Source organism: Neovison vison, chromosome 1 (assembly GCF_020171115.1).
Source record: "Neovison vison isolate M4711 chromosome 1, ASM_NN_V1, whole genome shotgun sequence".
Classification (NCBI taxonomy): Eukaryota; Metazoa; Chordata; class Mammalia; order Carnivora; family Mustelidae; genus Neogale; species Neogale vison.
In genome coordinates, this window is record NC_058091.1 from 21,619,238 (window position 1) to 21,643,106 (window position 23,869).

General features: G+C 40.6%; 1 protein-coding gene across 1 annotated transcript in view; it reads left to right on the forward strand.

Annotated features, from left to right (window-relative positions):
* Positions 1–7,026: 7,026 nt before the first annotated feature.
* CDK19 (cyclin dependent kinase 19) overlaps positions 7,027–23,869 on the forward strand; it is a 175,880-nt gene continuing 159,037 nt past the window's right edge. Inside the window, exon 1 of the mRNA XM_044244399.1 lies at positions 7,027–7,321. Coding sequence (XP_044100334.1) covers positions 7,194–7,321 — 128 coding nt within the window. The 5' untranslated portion in view covers positions 7,027–7,193. The remainder of the gene's footprint in view (positions 7,322–23,869) is intronic.

The following is a 23,869-nucleotide window of genomic DNA, read 5'->3' on the forward strand; positions in this document are numbered from 1 at the left end:
GCCAACCATGCACCTGAAGAGGTCTAATTCTTTTCTTTTCTTTTTTTTTTTTAAGATTTTATTTATTATTATTTGACAGAGATCACAAGTAGGCAGAGAGGCAGGCAGAGAGAGAGGAAGGAAAGCAGGCTCACTGCCAGGCAGAGAGCCCAATGCAGGGCTCGATCTCAGGACCCTGGGATCATGACCCCAGCCGAAGGCAGAGGCTTTAACCCACTGAGCCACCCAGGCACCCCAGAGGTCTGATTCTTTTTTTTTTTTTTTTTTAAGATTTTATTTATTTATTTGAGAGAGAGACAGGGAGAGAGAGCATGAGTGAGGAGAAGGGCAGAGAGAGAAGCAGACTCCCCGTGGAGCTGGGAGCCCGATGCGGGACTCGATCCCGGAACTCCGAGATCATGACCTGAGCTGAAGGCAGTCGTCCAACCAACTGAGCCACCCAGGCGTCCCCAGAGGTCTGATTCTTATCTCTGACTGCCTCTCATTCCTCTTTTCTCAGCTTCCCTGACATTGACTGTGCCTAAAGATACTAAGCTTTTCACTTAGACCATCCTTATTAAATGGAACTTTGCTCTCAGACTTTTAATCAATGTTTAAATAGTCTGAATATGCCTCCCAGAAGAGTTACAGGTATTTACATGGCGATTCATGCCCTGAAATCTGATTGGCCAGAGAGCTGCTGCTGTTTGAGTGGAAGAGCAAAGACAAGGAAGGCCTCTTTAACGTGCTAACACAATGAACATCTCAAGGGCTGTGGCAATGCTATAGTCTCTGTACTTTGTAAGCCCTATGACTATTCCACCCACTGAGAAAGGGGAAACAGATGACTGTTATCAACCACATATGAAGAAAAAGAAAGTAGAGGTAGTGATTTTAACATATACAAAGTAGAGTTTAACACAAAGAGGATTAAAAAAAAAAAAGACAAAGAGAATAGAATGTCTCAGTAGGATCATCTGATCTACATAAATGGCCCTGTTAATCCTTCACAGTATTGTCTTCTAGTGTCATAGAAACCTGGGGTTAAATCCTATCACTAACTGTAACACTCCATAATTTATCTTCCTAGAGCCTCGGGGTTTTTTTAATCTGCAAAATGGAGATAATACATATCTTCCCCATAGAATGGTCATAAGGCTTATATTAGCTAATTTATATAAAATGCCTAGGATTCAATAATTGTTAACTTTCATTCCCACTCTGCTTGCTTGCCAAAAAAAAAAAAAAAAAAGCCAAAACCCTCATTCCTTCTTCAAGCCCCCTGCTCAAGCCCCATTATTACTTTTTTCCTCTGCATTTGATCATGCTTCCCATGTTCTACAGAAGTTATTACTTTTATTATAATCTCTCAGTTCAATTCCCTTTCCTTCATGAGGGCCTAGTCTTACTCTCCCCACTCACCTTCTGAAGATTTCTCCCTTTCTGTGAGAAGCTACCTGATTTTGTTTTGTCCCCTAGAAGCTCCGTACTTTAGCTCCAACATTTCCTACGTTTTCACCTTTTCTTTCTCCACCAGTTCTTTCCCTTCAGCATATAAAATCTTCCTCCTATTAAAAATGAAGTAATACGGGGCACCTGGCTGGCTCAGTTGGCTAAGTGACTGCCTTCGGCTCAGGTCACGATCCCAGGGTCCTGGGATCAAGTCCCGCGTTGGGCTCCCTGCTCAGTGGGGAGCCTGCTCCCCACCCCCCACCCCGCCCGCCTTTCTGCCTACTTGTGCTCTTTCTCCCTCAGTCAAATAAATAAATAAAATCTTAAAAAATGAGAAAGAAATAATAACCAATCTAAACTCTGAACTTCTCTTGACTATGGTAGGTTCAATTCTACCTTTCTCCTTTCTTAGCCAAGCTCCAATTTTTTTTTTTAAAGATGTATGTATTTATTTTAGAGAGAGGGAGAGAAGGAGTGCATGTGTGTGTGCACGCGTGCGCACGCGCGCGCACGCACACACACACACACACAGAGGCACAAATGGGGGGAGCGGGGAGGGGCAGAGGGAGACAGTATCTCAAGCGGACTTCCCACCAAGCAGGGAGTCTGAGATGGGCCTCCAGGTGGGGCTCGATCTCACAAACCAGAGCATGACCTGAGCTGAAATCAAGAGTCAGCCACTTAACTGACTGAACCCTCCAGGTGCCCCTACTTTTTTTCATTTAAATTATATTTATTCACCTTCTGAAAAGGCAACATTTATGAATCAAAAGTCAAAAAGGCATACAGTACAAATTTTCCCTCCTATCCCTGATCCTCAAGCCATTTACCTTCCCTGAGCAAATGGTTTCCTATGGTCTTTTTAGAGATCAGTCTATGCATATATAAGCAAATACATATTTTTCCTTTTGTATGATAATTTTAGCATATTACACTCTTCTGATCCTTGCCTTTTTTTTTTTTCAGTTAAAAATATATCTTGGAGGGGCGCCTGGGTGGCTCAGTGGGTTAAAGCCTCTGCCTTCAGCTCAGGTCATGATCCCAGGGTCCTGGGATTGAGCCCCGAATCGGGCTCTCTGCTCAGCAGGGAGCCTGCTTCCTCCTCTCTCTCTGCCTGACTTTCTGCCTAGTTGTGATTTCTCTCTGTCAAATAAATAAAATATTAAAAAAATATATATCTTGGAGGTCTTTTCATATCAGTGCGTAAACAATTTCCTCATTGTTAAAGTGTTCTCAAAAGCAGATGCCAAGATGGGATTAGACATGCAAGAAACTTACTGGAGGAAATGCCTGGGAAGGAGGAAAAGGAGCTGGAGACAATCAGATAGTGATGCTGATTTGAGCCCCATGAAGGGGGGGGCGGGTGGGAAGTTAGGAGGTTTGGGGTAGTTAGTGACTCAGACTGCAACATAGTTCTAAGAAAGTTTCAGACAGGCTTAAACCTGGGGATTCCTTAAGACAAAGTCACACATCAGAGGAATCCTGCATCCTGCAGGAATGGACCTGCCTGAACATCCTGCTACGCTCAGTCATCAGCTGAGAGCAGTCCACGGGGAGTGCGGCCTCATTGCAAATGCAGTGGTAGAGTCAGGGCTTAGCAGATGGAGCCTCCCTGGACGGAAAGATCTGAGAGGAATAGTTCATGGCCTTCGTATTATTTTTAGGGCTGCATAATAATCCACTGATGGATGTGTCATACTTTATTTATCCATTCTGTGGGGTACATCACAGCATCCACCACAAGGAGTGGTACTACTATGTATTATTATTATTATTTTTTTGGAAACTACTAAGTAATTTTGATAGATGCTACCAAGATTAAAATCTAATGTATATACTGGTATATATTTTGGGAATGTGCACTTTCACTAGCAATGTAGAAGAATATTTCCTCATTTCCTTATTAACACAGGGTGTGGTAAAACTTTCGTTTTTTTTAGTTAACTTTTTCATAATCTATATTTGATTTTTTGCTTACACATTTTCCCACTTTTCATATACGCCCAAGTACATACTCATTAAGCCTTGTCTCTTTAATTTACTAGCTCATATGTTCATATATAAAATAACAATAAATCAAGAAATTTAATAGGGGGCGCCTGGGTGGCTCAGTGGGTTAAGCCGCTGCCTTTGGCTCAGGTCATGGTCTCAGGGTCCTGGGATTGAGTCCCGCATCGGGCTCTCTGCTCAGCAGGGGGCCTGCTTCCCTTCCCCTCTCTCTGCCTACCTCTCTGCCTATTGTGATCTCTCTCTGTCAAATAAATAAATAAAATCTTTAAAAAAAAAAGAAATTTAATAGGGATATTTTGAGGATAAAATGAATGCAAAACTCCATAGTTAAAAATCAACCAATGGGGCTCCTGGGTGGCTCAGTGGGTTAAGCCTCTGCCTTCAGCTCAGGTCATGATCCCAGGGTCCTGGGATCGAGCCCCGAATCGGGCTCTCTGCTCAGCGGGGAGCCTGCTTCTTCCTCTCTCTGCCTGCCTCTCTGCCTACTGTGGTCTCTCTCTCTGTCAAATAAATAAATAAAATCTTTTTTTTTTTTAAAGATTTTATTTATTTGACAGAGAGATCACAAGTAGGAAGATCCCAGGACCCTGGGATCATGACCTGAGCCGAAAGCAGAGGCTTTAACCCACTGAGCCACCCAGGCGCCCATAAATAAAATCTTAAGAAAAAAAAAAAAAAGAATCAACCAAAAAATATTCTCCATACTCTACACTGATGATTTTCAGATCTATACATTTAGGCCGGACATCTTGTCAGCAGGTACAAATATTCAACAAGTTTACTTGTTCTTTTTTTAAAAAAAATTTTATTTTTTATTTAAATTCAACTTACTTGTTATTGCTATCTTGATGCCGCATGAGCACTTCAGAGTCAACGTGCTCTAGCCATACTTAAAATTCATTTCTTAAAAAATTGCTCCTATTCTTTTATTTACTTTATTTTTTTTTAAAGATTTTATTTATTTATTTGACAAACAGAGATCATAAGTAGACAGAGAGGCAGGCAGAGAGAGAGGGAAAGCATGCTCCCCGCTGAGCAGAGAGGTCGACGGTAGGGCTCGATCCCAGGACCCTGGGATCATGACCTGAGCTGAAGGCAGAGGCGTCAACCCACTGAGCCACCCAGGCACCCCATATTTACCTTATTGTTAAAGTCAAAACCCTGGGAGTCATTTGGGATTATTCTTTCTCCCTTAAACCCACACTTAATTAACCACTAGATTCTGCTGAATTTGACTCATAAATGATTCTGGTATCTGTCTTTTTCTCATGATCAGCACTGCCCATCTATGGTTCATCTATGCCCATCTATCCCTGTGTAAGTATTAAGGCAATAGCTCCTTCCTCTTCTTTTTTCTTTTTTAAAATAGGCTTCATGCTATGGGGCTTGAACTCAAGACCCTAAAATCAAGAGTCACATGCTCTACCAACTTGGGAAGCCAGCCAGGAGCCCTGAGGCAATAGCTTTACTGTTCTTAACTTCTTCCAATCTATTTTGAACACTGTCATCAGGAGGAGTTTTTGAATACACAGCACTGATGATAATACTCTCTAGCTCAAGAGTCTTTAATGGCTTCTTATAGCCTATAAAATGATGAAATCTAAAACTTACTTGACATATATCGCTCTTCATAATCTGTTCTCTTACCTAACATCTCTTTAGATATCCCCTTTCCCTGCTTTAATCTGTAACATTCAAACTAGTTGCATTTCTCAGAATATATCATGTTCTCTCTTGATATATGTATTTGCCATCCTGTCTTAAATAATTTCCTGCTCTTTGCCCACTTGCCTTTCACATAAGGTTCTTAAAATTTTGGGTCAAACTGACTTCCCAAGCTTAGCCTGACTCCTCTAGTAGTCCTCCTATTCTACCATTGCTCTTTGTACCCACAGGGTTTATTTTTAATTTGCCTGCATGTTTATTTCTTCAATAGGTTTTGATTCCCCGGATGGAAGAAGACCAATTTCATCTGGTATCTCCAGCATTTATCACGGTTCCTGGAAATAAGAAAAACTCACATACTTTTTGATTGGCTTCAAGATCTGAGAAGTTTCCCAAGAAATTTACTCTTGTAGTAAATAAACGATCTCGATCCCTCCCCCCACCCCAAGTTTTCCAGGTTTCTCCCAAAACCTAGCGGGCAGGTCACTCACTATTAACTCTCTTTACCACTTTAGATAAAAGTGACCATTTCTTCCTTTGTGCTCCCACTAAAAGCGGTATATTAGTCCTATCCTAGCAGCAATCATGTTTAAGATTGTATCCTAAGCATCTGACACCTTAAGCACGCAATAATTAAATGAATCCATGTTTACCTTAAGGACATTTTCTTAAACATTCTAGGAGAATGTCATCATTATGAATAGACCATAAAAAGACTTTTAAAATCCAAACCTGATGATTGTTTTGAAAACAATCTATCCTCCTGGCACTATTTTTTTTTCTTCTTCTTCAAGATTTTATTTATTTGACACAGAGAGAGATCACAAGTAGGCTGAGCAGCAGGCGGGGGTGGGGAGAAGCAGGCTCCCTTCAGAGAGCCCCAGCGGACTCAGATCCCAGGACCCTGAGATCATGACCTGAGCGGAGGGCAGAGGCTTAACCCACTGAGCCACCCAGGCTCCCCGCTCCTGGCACTTTAACTGTCCTTAGACAGATGGCCAAAGCTTGGCTGTGGGAACCGCATATGGCAGGAGGAGACAGTGACTGGAACGCGAGGAGAAGGATGATTGGCTGCTAGGTCTCAGAAGTTCTCCTCACACCGATGCTAGGACTTGGAAACCGCTGATGGTTCAGCTTTTGAAATACGGTTTTTGCATCGTAAAGGAAAAAGATTAACCTATCAGAAACAACCGAGCACACCCCATTACCAATCAGGAGCGGGAAAGAAGCCAAAGCCTGGGGATACCCACGCACCAACGAGGACGTCATTCTCCAGTCTCAGCCAATGAGCGGCTGGACAGGGGAGGGGGCGGGGTAACAGGCGGACCAATTGTCACAAAAAACAAACAATCTGCAGTACAACTGCCTTAACCACAGCCCTCGCCACTCAAACAGCTGGAGCAAACTCCTGAGCAAAGCACTTGCCAAACACTTTCCACTCTTCTTCTCGCCTGGAAGCAGTTATAGTGGAGTACCTTCCTCACACCAGAACAAGGGCCTTCTTTTCACCAGTTCCCACAGACTCGCAGAAAGAATACTGCAACTTTGAGGTTTCTACCTTCACAGGAACTGGCAGTCCAGTGCTACCTGAGGGGGAGGGGCGGCCCCAGTACGCAGGCGTGCACGCCTCGTGGGGGCGGGGCTGTGGTGGGCCAAAGCAACCTGGGTGCTGTATTCCTTTTGCTGGCAAAACTCAACCTCTTTTGTAGCCTTCGGAACTACATTTCCCAGGAGTCCCGCGACCTCAGGGTGGGCGGGGTGGTTCGTTAATGAGCTCGAGGAAGCCGCGGCGCGGCCCACCAGGTTCCAAAACAAGGAAATGAAGGGGGGAGGCGGGACTGGGGCTGCCTGCGGGAGCCGCCGCCGCCGCCGCCGCCGCGGAGGAGGAGGAGGAGGTGGAGGAGGTGGCTGCCGCGGCCGCCGAGGAGTCCCTTGCTGAAGGCGGACCGCGGGGCGGCGGGCGGCGCGCGCGCGCCCGAGAGGCGGCTGTTGGAGAAGTGGAGCGGCGGTCGCGGGGGGAGGAGGAGGAGGAGGGACTGAGCGGCGGCGGCCCCCGCGTCCCAGTGCCTCTATGGGGAAAGCAGACAATGGATTATGATTTCAAGGCGAAGCTGGCGGCGGAGCGGGAGCGGGTGGAGGATTTGTTTGAGTACGAAGGGTGCAAAGTGGGACGCGGCACCTACGGGCACGTCTACAAGGCGAGGCGGAAAGATGGGTAAGAGCAGGGGCGGGGGGAGTAGGCTCGCTTGGGTCCTCGCCCTGCCCGCGACCGCGCGGGATGGGTGGGTCGGAGCCAGGTCGGGCCGTTCCGGAGGGGCGAGGCGGAGGTGGTCGCGGGGCCGCGTCCCGGCGCGCACAGAGGGACGCTGGTGCTGCCCGCCCCCCGCGCGGCCCCGTCGCGCCCCTCGAACTCCCGCGGCGCAGCCCAGTCGGGGGGCGTCGGTCCCGTCCCAGAGGGCGCCTTCCGTGTGCATGGAGCTGGCGGCGGGACTCGAGTTGGGATCTCGGTTGGAGGTGGAGTTTGTGGGGTCTGGTCTCTTGGGGAGACGCGGAGGGCTGGGAGAGCTTTGCCGAGGAGTTGCCGCTCCGACCCTGGGCTGGTGACGGTCGTTGTGGAACTTCCAATCGGCTGAGCGCCTCCCGGGGGCGGCGGTTTGAAACCTAGCCGAGGAACCGGTCGCGCGGCCGAGCGCTGGGGTCCTAGCCAGCCTCACGGGTCTGACCCGCCGGGCACCTCTGCCCTTGGGGCCAGCCAGCCCATTGGCACCTCAGCGCAGCCCCCGCTCCCTGCCTAGACCCGGCGACTTCTGGATCCCTCCTCATTTGCCCTGATTTCGCTTTTTCACATTCCGAATTCCACACATTCCCTCGAATGTAGGACCTCGTGGGAAACTAACCGCGTTTTACCCGCAGAACTTTAGAGTTCGCCTAGTTCTCTGGTAAATCACCCCCCCACCCCCACCTTGGATATTCTGATGTCCTCCACTCCGTTTCCTGGCTAAATGACTGTGTGCTGGGCTTTATCGAGCACCTAGATTGTCCAGAACGGAATGTGAATCTTTGTTTTCCTGAGAGTTTTGGGAGAACCGTAATGACCTCTTAGAAAGCTTTTATTGATTGTTCTTTTAGGAGAAGGCGAGCTGGGTAAAGTATTGAGAGCGCCTGTCCTCCGTCCTGTAGGGTAGACGGGCTCATGCTGTAGGACAGGTGGAACCAGCTCCCTGCCTGCGAAGGATAGGTTTGAACCAATCGCCTCTTCACCGCCCTTCCTGGCAGGAATTCTCCTCCCCCAGAGTTAGAAGTCCAGAAACGTCTATCTACCTGTCCCCCTTAGATTTCAAAGACTTAGATTTCAAAAACTATATGAAAGAGAGGTTTTAGGGTTGTAAGGGAACATTTCTGGATAAAGTGAGAATCAGCCATAATGACATTAGTAAAGATTTGAAGTGCTGCCTACCGTTCTGCGCACTCTGATACAGTTGATTTATGAACTCTAGGATGAAAGTCGTTAGAGTCTGTGCTAATTTCGTACAGAGAACGAGAAAGCACAACTTTACAAATTGTTTTATCATAAAGTATGGTGGAAATCACCAGGTACTATACACGTGTAAAGGATTGTTACTGCAAGTAATTTTTGTCTTATAACTAAACGGGCCCCATTGTATTCAGTTGTAAACTTTTCTCATAATACTTTCATTTAGTTAATTGCCAAGTGTCCTTAGATTCATAGCTTGGAATGTGAGGTACTATAATTAACTTGTATTTTGTTTTTGGAATATTAACTTTACTTGTTTCACTGGTGTCCATGTAGGAATCTTAGCAGATATACTTGGGGAGAGGACATCTAGTTTTCCTATCTGGACATTGGCATTACAAAACAAGTAACAAGGTGTTTTTCAAACTCCTCATGCTAACTTTATAATACATTTAATCTGGAATTTCTAAAATGTATTTTCATTCTTGTTGTTAAAATAGCTTCCCTTTATTAGGCAACTTTTGAGAAAAATTGAAAATTCTGCTTTTGAATTGTATTTCGGTAGCGTGGGCTATAACAGAAAACAGATAATTTAATTCCTGCTTCCAATTGTTCTATTTGAATATTTTCCCCTCTAATAAAGTTCTTGATTCGACTACAGTTTCTTCTTGAGTGAAATTTGTTTGATTAGAATTAATGAAGTTTCTTTAATAGAATAAGATCAGTTGTGTATTTTCAAAATATACGTTTTAAAGAAACTTGTAGGATCTGAAAGCGTTAGTTGATATCACTGTATTACTTGTAAGAAAAATCATTATAAAGGTAGGTTTTCTTGGACCAAGGATCTAGTTGAGATTTGAGGCTTACAGTAAACACAAATCTCTTGTGGGTTGGTAGGATTAGTTTTATGTTCATTGATAACAGCGATTTGAAAAAATAGAAAGTTTTTAGTAATGGTTCTAAACTGTGATGTACATTTCCATAGTAAAGGATTTTACTCTGATCAGGGTTAATTACAGTTTAGCTCTTTACAGAATTTATTTTGGTTAATTCAGAAAAAAATGTATAGTGCTATTTTAGGGAGCAAGAAAAAAATCACATGGGTTCATTAAAGAGAAATTATTCTGATGTATATAATGTAGTATATAACCAAAAAATCATTCAGGTCTTTTGGAGAAACACAGGAAGAAGTAATGTAGCATGAAGCATGACTAGAAAAGCCTCTGCTTGTTTAATGTTACAGTTTAAAAAACCTTAGAAGATTGTCATTGAAATATGACTTTAACTTAGGCTATGTTAATTATACTACATAAATTTATAACAGTGGGAATGAAAGATTACATTTGGGTTTTTCACTTTCAATAAAAATGTTAATTGTTCTTTTTATTCTTTTTTTTGTTTTGGAGGAAGAGAATCTTTTGACCCAACCATGCTTTTTAAATAAAATCGGGTTTAAAAGTTATTCTTGAGAAACAAGTTCAGAATATTTCTAGATTTTTTAGTATGAGCAAGAATTTGTAATAGTTTTTCTTTTAACAGTAAAAAGTCACATATAACAGTTTATGGTTACAAATCTCAAGACCATATTTCTTAAATTTGAAAAACTTTGTTTTGATTGATAAAGGAATATTGTTAAAAAGTTCTTTTGTCAATAAGAGGTTCAAACAAACTTGATTTCCTAGGATAGTGTTATGTCTGAAAACTGTTGCACCCAACAATACTGCTATTCAACTTTGCAGACATTCATTTAGTCTTTGAACCACTCCAATCAAAGAATGCTTCTTTTTGGAGATGTCTGAAAGATACTTGGTAATTGAAAGTGAAATGGCTGACAACAGTTTCAGTTTTGCCTTAAGGTTTCAGATGAGTAGTTGGTGACTATGTATGAAGTTACAGATGAGTAATTGGTGTCTTACATGTCTTAATGTAGGTCATGAAATCCTTCACTAATAAATTTGTTAGGTACACATGGACACACATAGGCACGGCCATAACAGCTTGGTTTTGACAGATTTTTCATATTTGGCTTATAGTTAAAATAGATGATAGTATTTGCATTCCGTTTTTTTTTTTTTTTTTGAGATCTATGGGGGTTAAAGAGGTAGCAGTATGATCATAACATTTTAGGAAGCTATCAAGAGTTTTAAGATAATTTAGTCTCATTTCTTCTTACAAATGAGAAAAACAGACCTGTTAGAGGTTGTCATGACCGTAGTCTCACAACAAAGACAAACCTCACAGCAAATTATAAGACAGTAATCCAGATCTCGTCACTGAGTTATTGCATTTTCTAATGTGTTTTCCTTCTTAATACCAAAGGAGGTAAAACAAAAAAGGCCACATTGCCTCCAGTTTTGACAGTCTTATTCTATAAACCTTATCTGTGCAAAGGATCCATCTATTCCAACAAATACAGAAAAGGGAAGATATCACATTGACATTTAAAAAAAAGTAGAAGTGCAGGCCTGTAGTTCTCTTCATCTGGTTTTTCTCCATTCTCACTGTCTTACTTTGGTCCACCATCTCTGATTTGCCCAGTAGACAAATTGGTCTCTGCTATTATCTTAGTCTTTCCTCATGATAGCCCAAGATCCAAGTTGCCTGGCTTGGTTTTTTTCTACAAAATAAAATTAATCATGTCCCATCTTGGAAAACTGCATTCTCTCTGGTTCAAACCATCACATCCAATCTTAGTTCCTCACTTAAGCATGTAAAGCCATTTGCATTCAGATCCTAAAGTCTTTAGTCTTTACAGCCTTTATGCTTGCCACCAACTCCCTCCTTTATTCCAGAGTCTTCAAGCCATGCTTCTGTAGCATTGAATTCATATTTTCTAGGACTTGGTAAATCCTTTTCATATTTATTTTTTCTTCCCTGCATTCAAAGTAGAATGGTGTTGCTCTGCCATTCCTCTGTCCCTTTTCTCTTCACTCCCATTAACTTGGCATACTCCTGCTCATCCATAATACCCAATTCAAATAGCTTTTCTTCTAGAAGCCTTCTCTTACTCACCAAGTATATTCATTAGATGTGATTCTGCTCCTCTTTGTTCTTAGATGTGTGATATCAATATAAATAATAACCTGAAGGGCTTGATCTCATGGCTCTGAGATCATGACCTGAGCCAAAATCAAAAGTTGGAAGCTTAACTGATCGAGCAACCCCTGGTGCCTGTTCTGTGCTTTTACTAGCTATTTTATAGAGATGCTTAGAAAATGTAAGCATCTAAGCATACTTTAGGAAATTTATTGAGATGATGGGTTTATGTTAATAAACTTAGTATCTTTAGCACTTAGTAAATCAAACGGTCATTAGTTTATGTTTAATTGGTTCTTCATTTATGCAGTGCAAGCCTTCAGAACTTTATTTTTGAAGCACAAGGTTAAATAAATGCTCTTTTCAATGAAATTTGATTGTTTAGAGCAGTGACAGATAAACATTTTCCACAAAGAGGCAGATACTAAATATTTTGGGCTTTGTGAGATATATATGTTTTAAGAACTTGAATCTGCTATTGTAGTGCGGAAATATCCACAAATAATATGTAAATGAATTTAAATTAGAATGGCTATGTTCTAGTAGAACTTGGTTCCCAAAAATAGGTGGTCAGCTGACTTTGGTCTGGAGACTGTAGTTTGCCCTGTTTAGTTTACCAATCTGTAGTCTAGAGCAGTGATGTCCAATAGAACTTCATGCAATGATGCAGATACATCTGTGCTCTACAGTATAGTAGCCACTAGCCACATGTGGCTCAAGGGATGTGATTACTGTGGCTGAGAAATGGCCATTCCCTGTGATACTGGACTGGGAAGGTTTCGAATTTTTGGAATGAGTGGCTTAGCAAAACAATTTTCAAATCCATGAAGTGACTTTTTAAATTTAAGTAATCTCTGCACCCAATGTGGGGCTCAGATTCACGACCCCAAGACCAAGAGTTGCATGCTCCACTGACTGAGCCAGCCAGGTGCCCCTGAGGTGACCATTTAATAAAAATGTGTATATGATGGTGTGGACAAGTGAAATAGGAAAAACTCATGCCTTTCAAGTTATAGGAAGGATTTTGAGGGTGAAACAGTTTGGTAATGCAAACTGATACCTGAACTGAAAAACTGTCAATTTGTGAATACAAGCAAGGATATCTGATCATTTTTTCAAAAAAGTGTTTTGTTAAAAAAAGAAGAAAAAGTGTGTGTTCAGTAAGTAGTAAGTGCATGTGCATAAAAAGATACACAATGTAATATAGAAGCCTTCCCTTTCCCTACCATTTTGCCTTTCTACAGGCAGCCATTCTTGGTTTTCCATATTAGATTTTCTTGGGGTTGTGTGTATTTAATGATAAATAGTTTACATTTAGTTTTCAACAAATATAATTTGAAGATCATTACGTAACTGATATGCAGAGATGCCTAGTTCCTCTTAATAGTTTCACTATTCCATTGTATTGACTTACATAATTTATTTAACCATCCCTCTTGATGGACAGACATTTAGGCTGTTTCCAGTATTTTGCTAGTACTAATACTACAGTGAATATCCTAGTAGGTACAGTTTTTGCGCATATTAATGTAACTAATTAAAATTTCTGTAAGCTGTTTACCTTTGGAAGTACCGGCTTGAAATGATTTGCTAGCATGCTGATATATGAGATCTAAATCTCAAAAGAATGGGGATAAGAAGGCTGAGAATAAGGAAAAGAAATAATTAAGGCTTTAAGAATTAATAATTATTCATAAATAAAAATGAGGGTTTTAAAATTATTATTATTATTTTTAGGTTTTATTTATTTATTTGACAGAGACACAGAGAGGGAACACAAGCAGGTGGGGTGGGAGAAGGAGAAGCAGGCTTCCTGCTCAGTGGGGAACCTGATGCGGGGCTCTATCCGAGGACTCTGGGATCATGACCTGAGCAGAAGGCAGACGCTTAATGCCTGAGCCACCCAGGTGGCCCTAAAAATGAGTTTTAAATCATTAGTTTGCTATAGGAAGTGCAGGTTACTGTTTTAGCAGCATGGGAACGATATGTCTCCCAAGTTTCATATAGGAAAAAAGTAGATCTGTGAAAAGGTTTTTTTGATGTAATGGATGTCAGTATTGATGAATCAAGGATTTTTACTTTTGTGTACTATGTTTGGACTGAATATGCTGGATAAAAAGTTAATATGTGGTATTATGTGTGCTTGTTTTGCAAAATGCTTATGTAGCACAGTGAAGTTTAGACATCAGTATAGAAGACTTGAAGGCAATATATTACAATTTGAAATTTTCTTGGTGGTAAGTGATGAGAGTAAGGCTATTTGGTTAATGTGTTTTTTGAAGATCAACCTGTTTGTTATCTTGTGATGCTGGGACTGTGTAATGTTAGTGCTGCTTTTGGATCCCAAAACGAAGGGACAAGATATTTTTTCCCCAGAGAGCGTTTTAATGTTTTGAGTCACTAACATGACTGTTTCTTTAAAAACAGGTAGTTTTTAAGGTCTAGAACCATGAAGAAGTAACTGACAAAGCTATTTGAAGATTTTGTCCATTTATAAATAGCTGATAGTTCAGCACTTCCTGTAATAGCCCTTTTGAGCTCGCATTGTGCAGGATGAAAGAGAATCTCAAGAGAGGAGACAGGATGTAATTCAGGAAACAAGTGTGCAGCAGTAGTTTTTTATTGAGGGTTTGAATTCTTATCCAAAAGTAAGTGATGGATCAAAGAGAAAAATCTGTAAAGTCCTCAAATAATTGGTATTCTTAAAAATATCTTTAATTTCTAATATAATGAGTTTTTCTAATGGAGAAATAAACCCTCCTTATAAAGGATTTAACCCTGTGTGTTTTATTTCTTTTCCTTTTAAAAAATTTATTCATTTATTTATTTGAGAGACAGACTGGGAGAGAGAGAGAACATGAGTAGGGCAGAGGTAGGGGGACAGGCAGACTCCCAGCTGAGCAGAGAGCCGGATGCAAGGCTCCATCCCAGGACCCCTGGATCATGACCTGAGCTGGAGGCAGATGCTTAACTTACTGAGCCACCCAGGTAGCCCCTGTTGTGTGTTTTCTATAAAAAAATATTATATCGGAGCGCCTGGATGGCTCAGTGGGTTAAGCTGCTGCCTTCAGCTCAGGTCATGATCTCAGGGTCCTGGGATCAAGCCCCACATCGGGCTTTCTGCTCAGCAGGGAGCCTGCTTCTCTCTCTCTCTCTCTCTGCCTGCCTCTCCGTCTACTTGTGATTTCTCTCTGTCAAATAAATAAATAAATAAAAAATATTATTTCAGTGGATTTTGTGATTGATGATCTCAGTTACCAAGGAGAACTTGATTAGGAAATGGATTTAATTTTGTTTTGTACTGTGACCACAGACCAAAACCATGTCATGGCAAACTGTTTTGTAGATATTTACATTTCGACAGAAAGGTGATTCCAAGGCTGCTGGAAAAAGCAGGTAAAACTTTTTTGCCTTACATGTGGTTAGTTTGCCTTATAGGTTAGTTGCATCTTTCTGTAGGAAAGTTATAATTTTCTTTATGATTGTTAAATAAGTTCACCTATGAAACTACCCTGTGGTCTGAGGCACAAAGCATGTTGCTTTTGACAAAAGTTAGTTTCCTATTTCGCTTTCCCTTTTGCAGTGTAATTATTATAATTGCATTTTAAAAATTTTATTTATTTGATGGAGATCACAAGTAGGTAGAGAGGCAGGCAGAGAGAGAGGGGGGAAGCAGACTCCCTACTGAGCAGAGAGCCCTATGTAGGGTTCGATCCCAGGACCCTGAGATCTTGACCTGAGCCAAAGGCAGAGGCTTAACCCACTGAGCCACCTAGGCACCCCTATAATTGCATTTTAAGAGTACTTAAACACTGGGTGAATCTTATTGTTTTGGATTTAAGTGAAAGTTTAAAGAAAAAGTGACCTTGGGGCGCCTGGGTGGCTCAGTCCGTTAAGCGTCTACCTTTGGCTCAGGTCATGGGTCATGATCCTGAGACCTTTGGAGTCCCACATCAGCCGGGAGCCTGATTCTCCCTCTGCTTCTCCCCTGGCTTGTGCTGTCTTGCTCTGTCTCTCTCTCAGATAAGTAAATACAATCTTTAAAAAAAAAAGTGGCCTGCCTTTTTTTCTGAAAAAAATTGTATGTAATTTTGTTGTAAAGTTGTGTAACTTAGAAAACCAGAGTTCTGTTAATTAATTTCTCAGCAGTTTTTGATCTTTATGGTATATTTGTGTTAAACTGGAAATATTTTTATTTTTATGCTATTAAAATTTATTAAGTAATAGTTGTACCTGATTAAAACTCCAACAGTATAAGTGTATGTAGAATGAAAAATGAAAGCCTTCCATCTTGTCCACTGTCAAGCTTTGCTTATTTCTCAGAGGTAACCAGTGTTAACTATTTCTGTTTTAAGTTTTACTGGTGCTTAACACTGTAATACACATATAATTCTGTTTCTTTTTAAAAAATGTTTGTTTATTTGAGCGAGAGAGTATGAGTGCACATGAGCATGAGCAAGAGGGGCAGGGCAAAGGGAGAGGGACAGGCAGACTCCCAGCTGAGCTCCATCCCGTCTTGATCCCAGCTCGATCCCTGACTTCATGACCTGAGCTGGAAGTCGGATGCTTAACTGACTGAGCCACCCGGACACCACTATCATTCTGTTTCTTGATTTATCAACTTTAGATGTTTTTTGTTGATTTTCCATTAGGAAATCTGAACAATTTTGTGAAGTCTTATTACCTCCTGTTTTCTCCTTTCCCATCTCAGTGTTCAAATTTATTACCTTTGTTATTTTAGATTTTTTATAGTGAATACTTTTATGACTCTAGATCATAAATTTTTTTCTTCACTTGTCAGTTTAGATATTTGTGATCTTCCTGATGTGTATATTAAGGAAAGTAATATATTTCTCCTACTTTTTTTTCTCCATCTGCCTATATGTAAAGTATAATTTTTATAGCATCCTGCTTTTTGTCTAGGAGTAGAGTTTTTTTTTTAAAAGATTTTATTTATTTATTTGTCAGAGAGAGAGAGAGCACACAAGCAGGCAGAGTGGCAGGCAGAGGCAGAGAGAGAAGCAGGTTCCCCGCTGAGCAGGGATCCCAAGGTGGGGCTCGATCCCAGGACCCTGGGATCATGACCTGAGCCAAAGGCAGCCAGTTATCCAACTGAGCCACCCAGGTGTCCCTGTGAGTTGATTCTAAAGAGGGAACACTGAAAACCATATAATAGCCTTAAAATACTGTGATTATGAAGTTATTGTGGGATGAATTAGAATATTAAGACCCATGGAGAAGGAAAAGTAATCTGTGCATTAAGTAATTGCTCTTTAAAACAGACTTCCAGGTATTAAGGCCTAATGAGTTTTCTTAAGTTATTCTGCCTTTTCTTCAAATATTCTGGAGCTTACTTAGCTAATAACATTTCTTTACATCTCATTTGTGATTTTTCTTGGATTCCTTGTTTTGGTTCAGTTGAGGACGTCTTTTTTTTTTTTTTTTTTTTTTTTTTAAAGATTTTTTTTTTATTTATTTATTTGAGAGAGAGAGACAGTGAGAGAGAGCATGAGCAAGGAGAAGGTCAGAGAGCGAAGCAGACTCCCCATGGAGCTGGGAGCCTGATGTGGGACTCGATCCCGGGACTCCAGGATCACGCCCTGAGCCGGAGGCAGTCGTCCAACCAACTGCGCCACCCAGGCGTCCCCAGAGGACGTCTTTTAGAGTAGCTTTTTCGTATAGGATATGTACATATTCTGAGTTCTTGTGTGTCTGATAATGTGTTTTGTACTCATACTTGATTAATAGTTTGGCTGAATATAGAAGAATAATTTTTGTCTTAGAATCCAAAACTGTTGCTGTTCTGGTATTTCTTGTTGCTCATGGGAATTTCTTTATTGGAAGCTTGCTTTTTCCTCTTTGGAATGTCCTAGGATTTTTCATTTTATCTAGGCATTTTAAAATTTCACCAAAGTTCTGTCTAGAAAATGTAGGTCTTTTTTTTTTTTTTAAATTTATGTGCTTATGTTTCTGTGTCTTTAACAAAGTATTTTTTTTTGAATAGATAACTTATGCATCTAATTTGAACTTCAAAGGTAAAAAATGATATTTAGTCTAGTAGCATTCCTTCTACTTCATTCCCTACTCCTTCACTCCCTTTGCCAATTTCTTATGGATCTTTTAGTGGGCTTTTTCTTTTGTCTTTGATTTAGGACAATTTTTTTTAAAAAAAGATTTTATTTATTTATTTGACAGAGAGAGATCACAAGTAGGCAGAGAAGCAGGTAGAGAGAGAGAGAGAGAGAGAGGAGGAGGAAGCAGGCTCCCCACTGAGCAGAGAGCCTGATGCGGGGCTCGATCCCAGGACCCTGAGATCATGACCTGAGCTGAAGGCAGAGGCTTAACCCACTGAGCCACCCAGATGCCCTGGTTTAGGGCAATTTTTATTTCCTGTTACTTACTTGAGTATTTTTTTCTTCTCCCTCTGTTGCCTTTCTTGTTCTCTTCTTCAGATATACTTACTAACAAATATTGACCTCTAAGGCCCTATCTTTCATGCCTCTTAAATTCATTTTCAAAAGTTGTAATTCTTTTTTTCTCTCTCTCTATTTTTTTTTAAAGATTTTATTTATTTATTTGTCAGAGAGAAATCACAAGTAGGCAGAGAGGCAGGCAGAGAGAGAGAGGAGGAAGCAGGCTCCCTGCTGAGCAGAGAGCCTGATGCGGGACTCGATCCCAGGACCCTGAGATCATGACCTGAGCCGAAGGCAGCGGCTTAACCCACTGAGCCACCCAGGCGCCCCTCTCTCTATATTTTGGAAGATTTCCTTTATTTAATCTTCTAGATTACCAGTTTGGTCTTTGGTGGGGGTTGCTATTCTTTTATTCAGTCTGAGTCTGACTGCCTGAGCTTAATAGGGCATTGGTTTAATTAAGTAAATAAATTCCTTGTTAATATTTGGCTTGTTTCTATTGTTTCTTAAGTAATTTTTTTTGCATGTACCATGTGCTGCTTTTATTTTTTAATTTTAAAAATTTATTTATTTATTTATTTGACAGACAGAGATCACAGTTAGGTAGAGAGGCAGGCAGAGAGAGAGAGGGAAGCGGTCCTTGCCAAGCAGAGAGCCTGGTGTGGGGCTTGATCCCAGGACCCTGAGATCATGACCTGAGCTGAAGGCAGAGGCTTCAACCCACTGAGCCACCCAGGCACCCCAACCATGTGCTGTTTTTAGCTTTTCCTCTTTTATATTTTTCTTATAATCTGAGTGCTAGACCAAGATAATGGAAACATTTTTCTGTTTTTCTTAACGCTTTTTCTTTTTTTAATACTTTATTCTTTCAAATAGAGTGAGAGAGAGAGAATACAAGCTGGGGGACAGAGGGAGAGGGAGAAGCAGGCTTCCCACTGAGCAGGGAGCCCTATGGGGAGTTCAGTCCCAGGATCCTGGAATTGTAACCTGATCCAAAGGCAGCCACTTAATGACAGGTGTCCCTCTGTTTTCACATATTAGAAATTATATTGATTTTACTGTCACTTTAATATAATAGTAAATTCTCAACAACATCCATCTGTTCACATCAACATCATCCATCTGTTCACATCAACTTATCTCTGTTCAAATTTCCATCCATCCATCCTCCACCTGCCTTTCTTCTGTCTGTCTATTATCTCTTTTCATCTGTCTCCATTTTTCTGGTATCCATTCATTTATCTCTTGTTTAGTATTTATCATTTGATTCCTTTCCTTGAGCCAAGTATTGTACCATAGGTAGTGAGTATACAAGGTTAAATGAGATGTAATCTCAGGCTGCAAAAACTGAGACTGGAAGTATCATAACAAATTGCTAATTGTGATTGTCTACAGGAAGAAAAATAGGGTTGAGAGGAAGACTTTTTGAAAAAAGTGTATAGGGGCACCTGGGTGGCTCAGTGGGTTAAAGCCTCTGCCGTTCAGCTCAGGTCGTGATCTCAGGGTCCTGGGATTGAGCCCCACATCGGGCGCTCTGCTCAGCGGGGAGCCTGCTTCCTCCTCTCTCTCTGCCTGCCTTTCCGCCTATTTGTGATTTGTCAAATAAATAAATAAAATCTTAAAAAAAAAAAGAAAAAAAAGAAAAAAGTGTATACTCTCGCATTATATGAAAAATATCCACATATTTATTTTACTATATTTATATTACCTATTTAAAAATGGTAAAACATTAAACTGTAGAGTATATATAACTAATGGGAAAAAGGCAAATACCCTTATTTTTAATTTTTACATTTTTAACTTTTTAAAAGATTTTATTTATGGGGCGCCTGGGTGGCTCAGTGGGTTAAGCCACTGCCTTCGGCTCAGGTCATGATCCCAGGGTCCTGGGATCGAGTCCCGCATCGGGCTCTCTGCTCAGCAGGGAGCCTGCTTCCTCCTCTCTCTCTCTGCCTGCCTCTCTGCCTACTTGTGATCTCTCTCTGTCAAATAAATAAATAAATTCTTAAAAAAATAGATTTTATTTATTTATTAGAGAGAGAGAGAGCACATAAGCAGGGGGAGCAGCAGGCAGAGGAAAATGCAGGCTCCCTACTGAGCAAGGAGCCCAATGCGGTACTTGATCCCAGGACCCTGGGATCGAGGCCTGACCTGAAGGCAGACGCTTAACTAACTGAGCCACCCAGGCATCCCGGAAACTTTAGATTTTGGGGTCATGAGTTTGAGCTGCACGTTGGGCATAAAGATTACTTAAATAAATAAAACTTAAAAAAAAAAGATAACACATTATAACATAATGGTAAGGGGTATAGTACAATGGTTTTATTTATATATATTGTGAAATGATTTACCATAATGGTTTAGTTAATTCTGTCATCTCATGAAGATAAAATAAAAATTTTGATTGATGAACATAAAGTTCATCATTTTAAAGTTTTACAGTTCAGTGAGTTATAGTACATTTGTAACTGTGCAACCACTACCACTACTTTGTTCCTTACTAAAGAAGTTAAGATAATTCTAGAACATTTTTGTTACAGCAAAAGGAAATCCATGCCTGCCTGTTAAGCAGTCACTCAGATTTCCCCTCCCCTGGATACTGGTAACCACTAACTGCTTTCTGCTATGTGGGTTTGCCTATTGTGGATATCTCATGTAAATGGAATCATACACTGTGGAGCTCTTTGTGACTGGCTTCTTTTACTTAGCATAATATTTTTTTTTTAAAGATTTATGTTTATTATTTGAGAGAGCACATGCATGTATGGGGGGAGGGCAGAGGGAGAAAATCTCCTGCAGACTCCCTGCTGAGCATGGAGCCAGCCACAGGACACAGGGCTTGAGTCCACAGCCCTGAGATCATGACCTGAGCTGAAATAAGAGTTGGACCGCTTAACTGACTGAGCAACCCAAGTGCCCCTAGCATATTTTCAAGGTTTGTCCATATTGTGATGAATATCAGTACTTCAGTACTTTTTTTTTTTTTAAATATTTTATCCATTTATCTGATAGAGAGAGATCACAAGTAGGCAGAGAGACAGGCAGAGAGAGAGGGAAGAAGCAGGCTCCCTGCCGAGCAGAGAGCCCGATGCGGGGCTCGATCCCAGGATCCTGAGATCATGACCTGAGCCGAAGGCAGAGGCTTTAACCCACTGAGCCACCCAGGTGCCCCGAGTACTTCAGTACTTTTTGATGGCTGAATAATATTCTATTGTATAGATGTACCACATTTTGTTTGTCCATTTAGCCACTCAGAAATTTGGGTGGTTTTCCACTTTTTGGCTATTGTGAGTAATGCTTTTATGAACATTTGTGAAGTTTTTTTTTTTCCCTTAAGATTTTATTTATTTATTTCAGTGAAAGGGAGAGATCACAAGGAGCAGAGAGGCAGGCAGAGAGAGAGGGAGAAGCAAGCTCCCCGCTGAGCAGGGAGCCCGATGTGGGGCTTGATCCCAGGAATCTGAGATCATAACCTGAGCAGAAGGCAGAGGCTTAACCCACTGAGCCATCCAGGTGCCCCTGAAGTTTTTGTTTTAGCATGTTTTCAGTTCTTTTGGAGTGTAATTGCTGGGTCTTATGGTAATTCTATATTTAACTTTTTGAGGAACTGCCAGATGTTCTCTGCAGTAGCGGTGCCATTTTATATTCCCATCTATAGTATATAAGGGTTCTGGTTTCTTCACATCCTCACCAACACTTGCTATTTTCTGTTTGTTAGCCATTCTAGTGGGTGTAAAGTAGTTCTCTCATTCTGGGTTTCTCCTTTCCCATTCTCAGTTTTATTGAGATGTGATTGACGTACAACACTGTATTAATTTAAGTTGTACAGCATAATGATTTGATACATGTATATGTTGTGAAATGATTATCTAAAGTTTAGTTAATATCCGCTACTTCATAGTTACAATTTTTTTTTCATGTGATGAGAACGTTTAAGATTTTCTCTCTTAGTAACTGTCAAATATACAATACAGTATTGTTAAGTATAGTCATCAGGCTATACATAACATCCCTACAACCTATTTATCTCATAGCTGGAAATTTATACTTCTGACTGCTTTTAATTTTCCTCTCCCCCTTCCTGTAACCACCAATATGTTCTCTGTTTCTATTTTAGTTTTTAAAGTTTCCACATTTAAGTGAGATGGTAAAGTGTTTGCCTTTCTCTGACTTACTTTATTTTATTTTAAAAAAGACTTTATTTATTTATTTGGGAGAGAGAGAGAGAGAGAGCATGAGAGGAGAGAGGTCACAGGGAGAAGCAGACTCCCTGCTGAGCAGGGAGCCTGTTGTGGGACTTGATCCTGGCACTGTGGGATCACAACCTGAGCCAAAGGCAGTCGCTTAACCAACTGAGCCACCCAGGTGCCCCACTCAGACTTATTTTACTTGGGATGATACTCTCAAGGTCCATTTGTATTGTCCCAAATGGCAGGATTCTTTCTTTTTTTATGGCTGAATAAAAAATATTCCATTGTATATACATACCATGTTTTATTTATCCACCCATGGATACTCAGGTTGTTTCTATGTGTCTTGACTATTGTAAATAATGCTGCTGTGTTTAGTAATTCAATTTTGAGATAGTGATTGATTTCTTTTGGCTATATACCAGTAAATGGAATTTCTGGATCATATGGTTGTTATATTTTTAGCTTTTTGAGGAACCTCCATTCTGGAATTATTAGGTATCTCTTGACCTAGAGGCGTCATGAACAAGTTAGTAAGATAACTAAGATTGTATAAATTGTTTGGGATCCTCTTATTTAAGATGTAAAGAATGTTTATCCATATTATTAAATTTCTTTTGAAAACTTGATTTATAATTGATGTCTATATTCTTCTATCATGTGGATTTGTAATGCTTTGGTTAACTCTTTCTAATTATTGAACATTTAAGTTTTTTCCAGTATTTTGATATTACAGATAAGACTAATAGATGTTTTAGTATGTAAATTTTGGTTCATATATCTGATTCTTTCTTACAATAGTCTTATAAAGAAATTCATTGTGTCAAAGTATATTAATCATTTTAAGGCTCTTAATAGATATTTCCTAATTGCTTTTCCTATGTAGTTTCATTCACCATCACATACAGTATACATGTGCCCCTCTTTTCTCATCTTCAGTAGCTCTAAAGATTTTTTTTTTTTAGATTTTATTTATTTATTTGTCAGAGAGAGTGAGCACAGGCAGACAGAGTGGCAGGCAGAGGCAGAGGGAGAAGGAGGTCCAATATGGGACCTGATCCCAGGACGCTGGAATCATGACCTGAGCCGAAGGCAGCCGCTTAACCAACTGAGCCATCCCTTTTTTCTTTTTTTTTTTAATCATTTTTTTTCCATCATAAGTGTACTCTTTAATCTCCATCTTCTATTTCCCCCATCCTCCTACGTACCTCTTCTCTGGGAACCATCAGTTGTTCTCTGTAGTTAAGAATCTATTTCAAGGGCGCCTGGGTGGCTCAGTGGGTTAAGCCACTGCTGTCGGCTCAGGTCATGATCTCAGGGTCCTGGGATCGAGTCCCGCATCGGGGTCTCTGCTCAGCAGGGAGCCTGCTTCCCTTCCTCTCTCTCTGCCTGCCTCTCTACTTGTGATCTCTCTCTGTCAAACAAATAAAATCTTCAAAAAAAAAAAAGAATCTATTTCAATAGGTGATGGGGATTAAGAAGTGTGATGAGCACTGGAATTGTTCAGTCACTACATTGTACACTTGAAACTAATATAACACTGTATGTTAACTAACTGGAATTAAAATGAAAACTTGAAAGTCTGTTTCTTGGTTTGTCTTTCTTTTTTCTTTGCTTGTTTGTTTTGTTTCTTAAATTCCTCATATGAG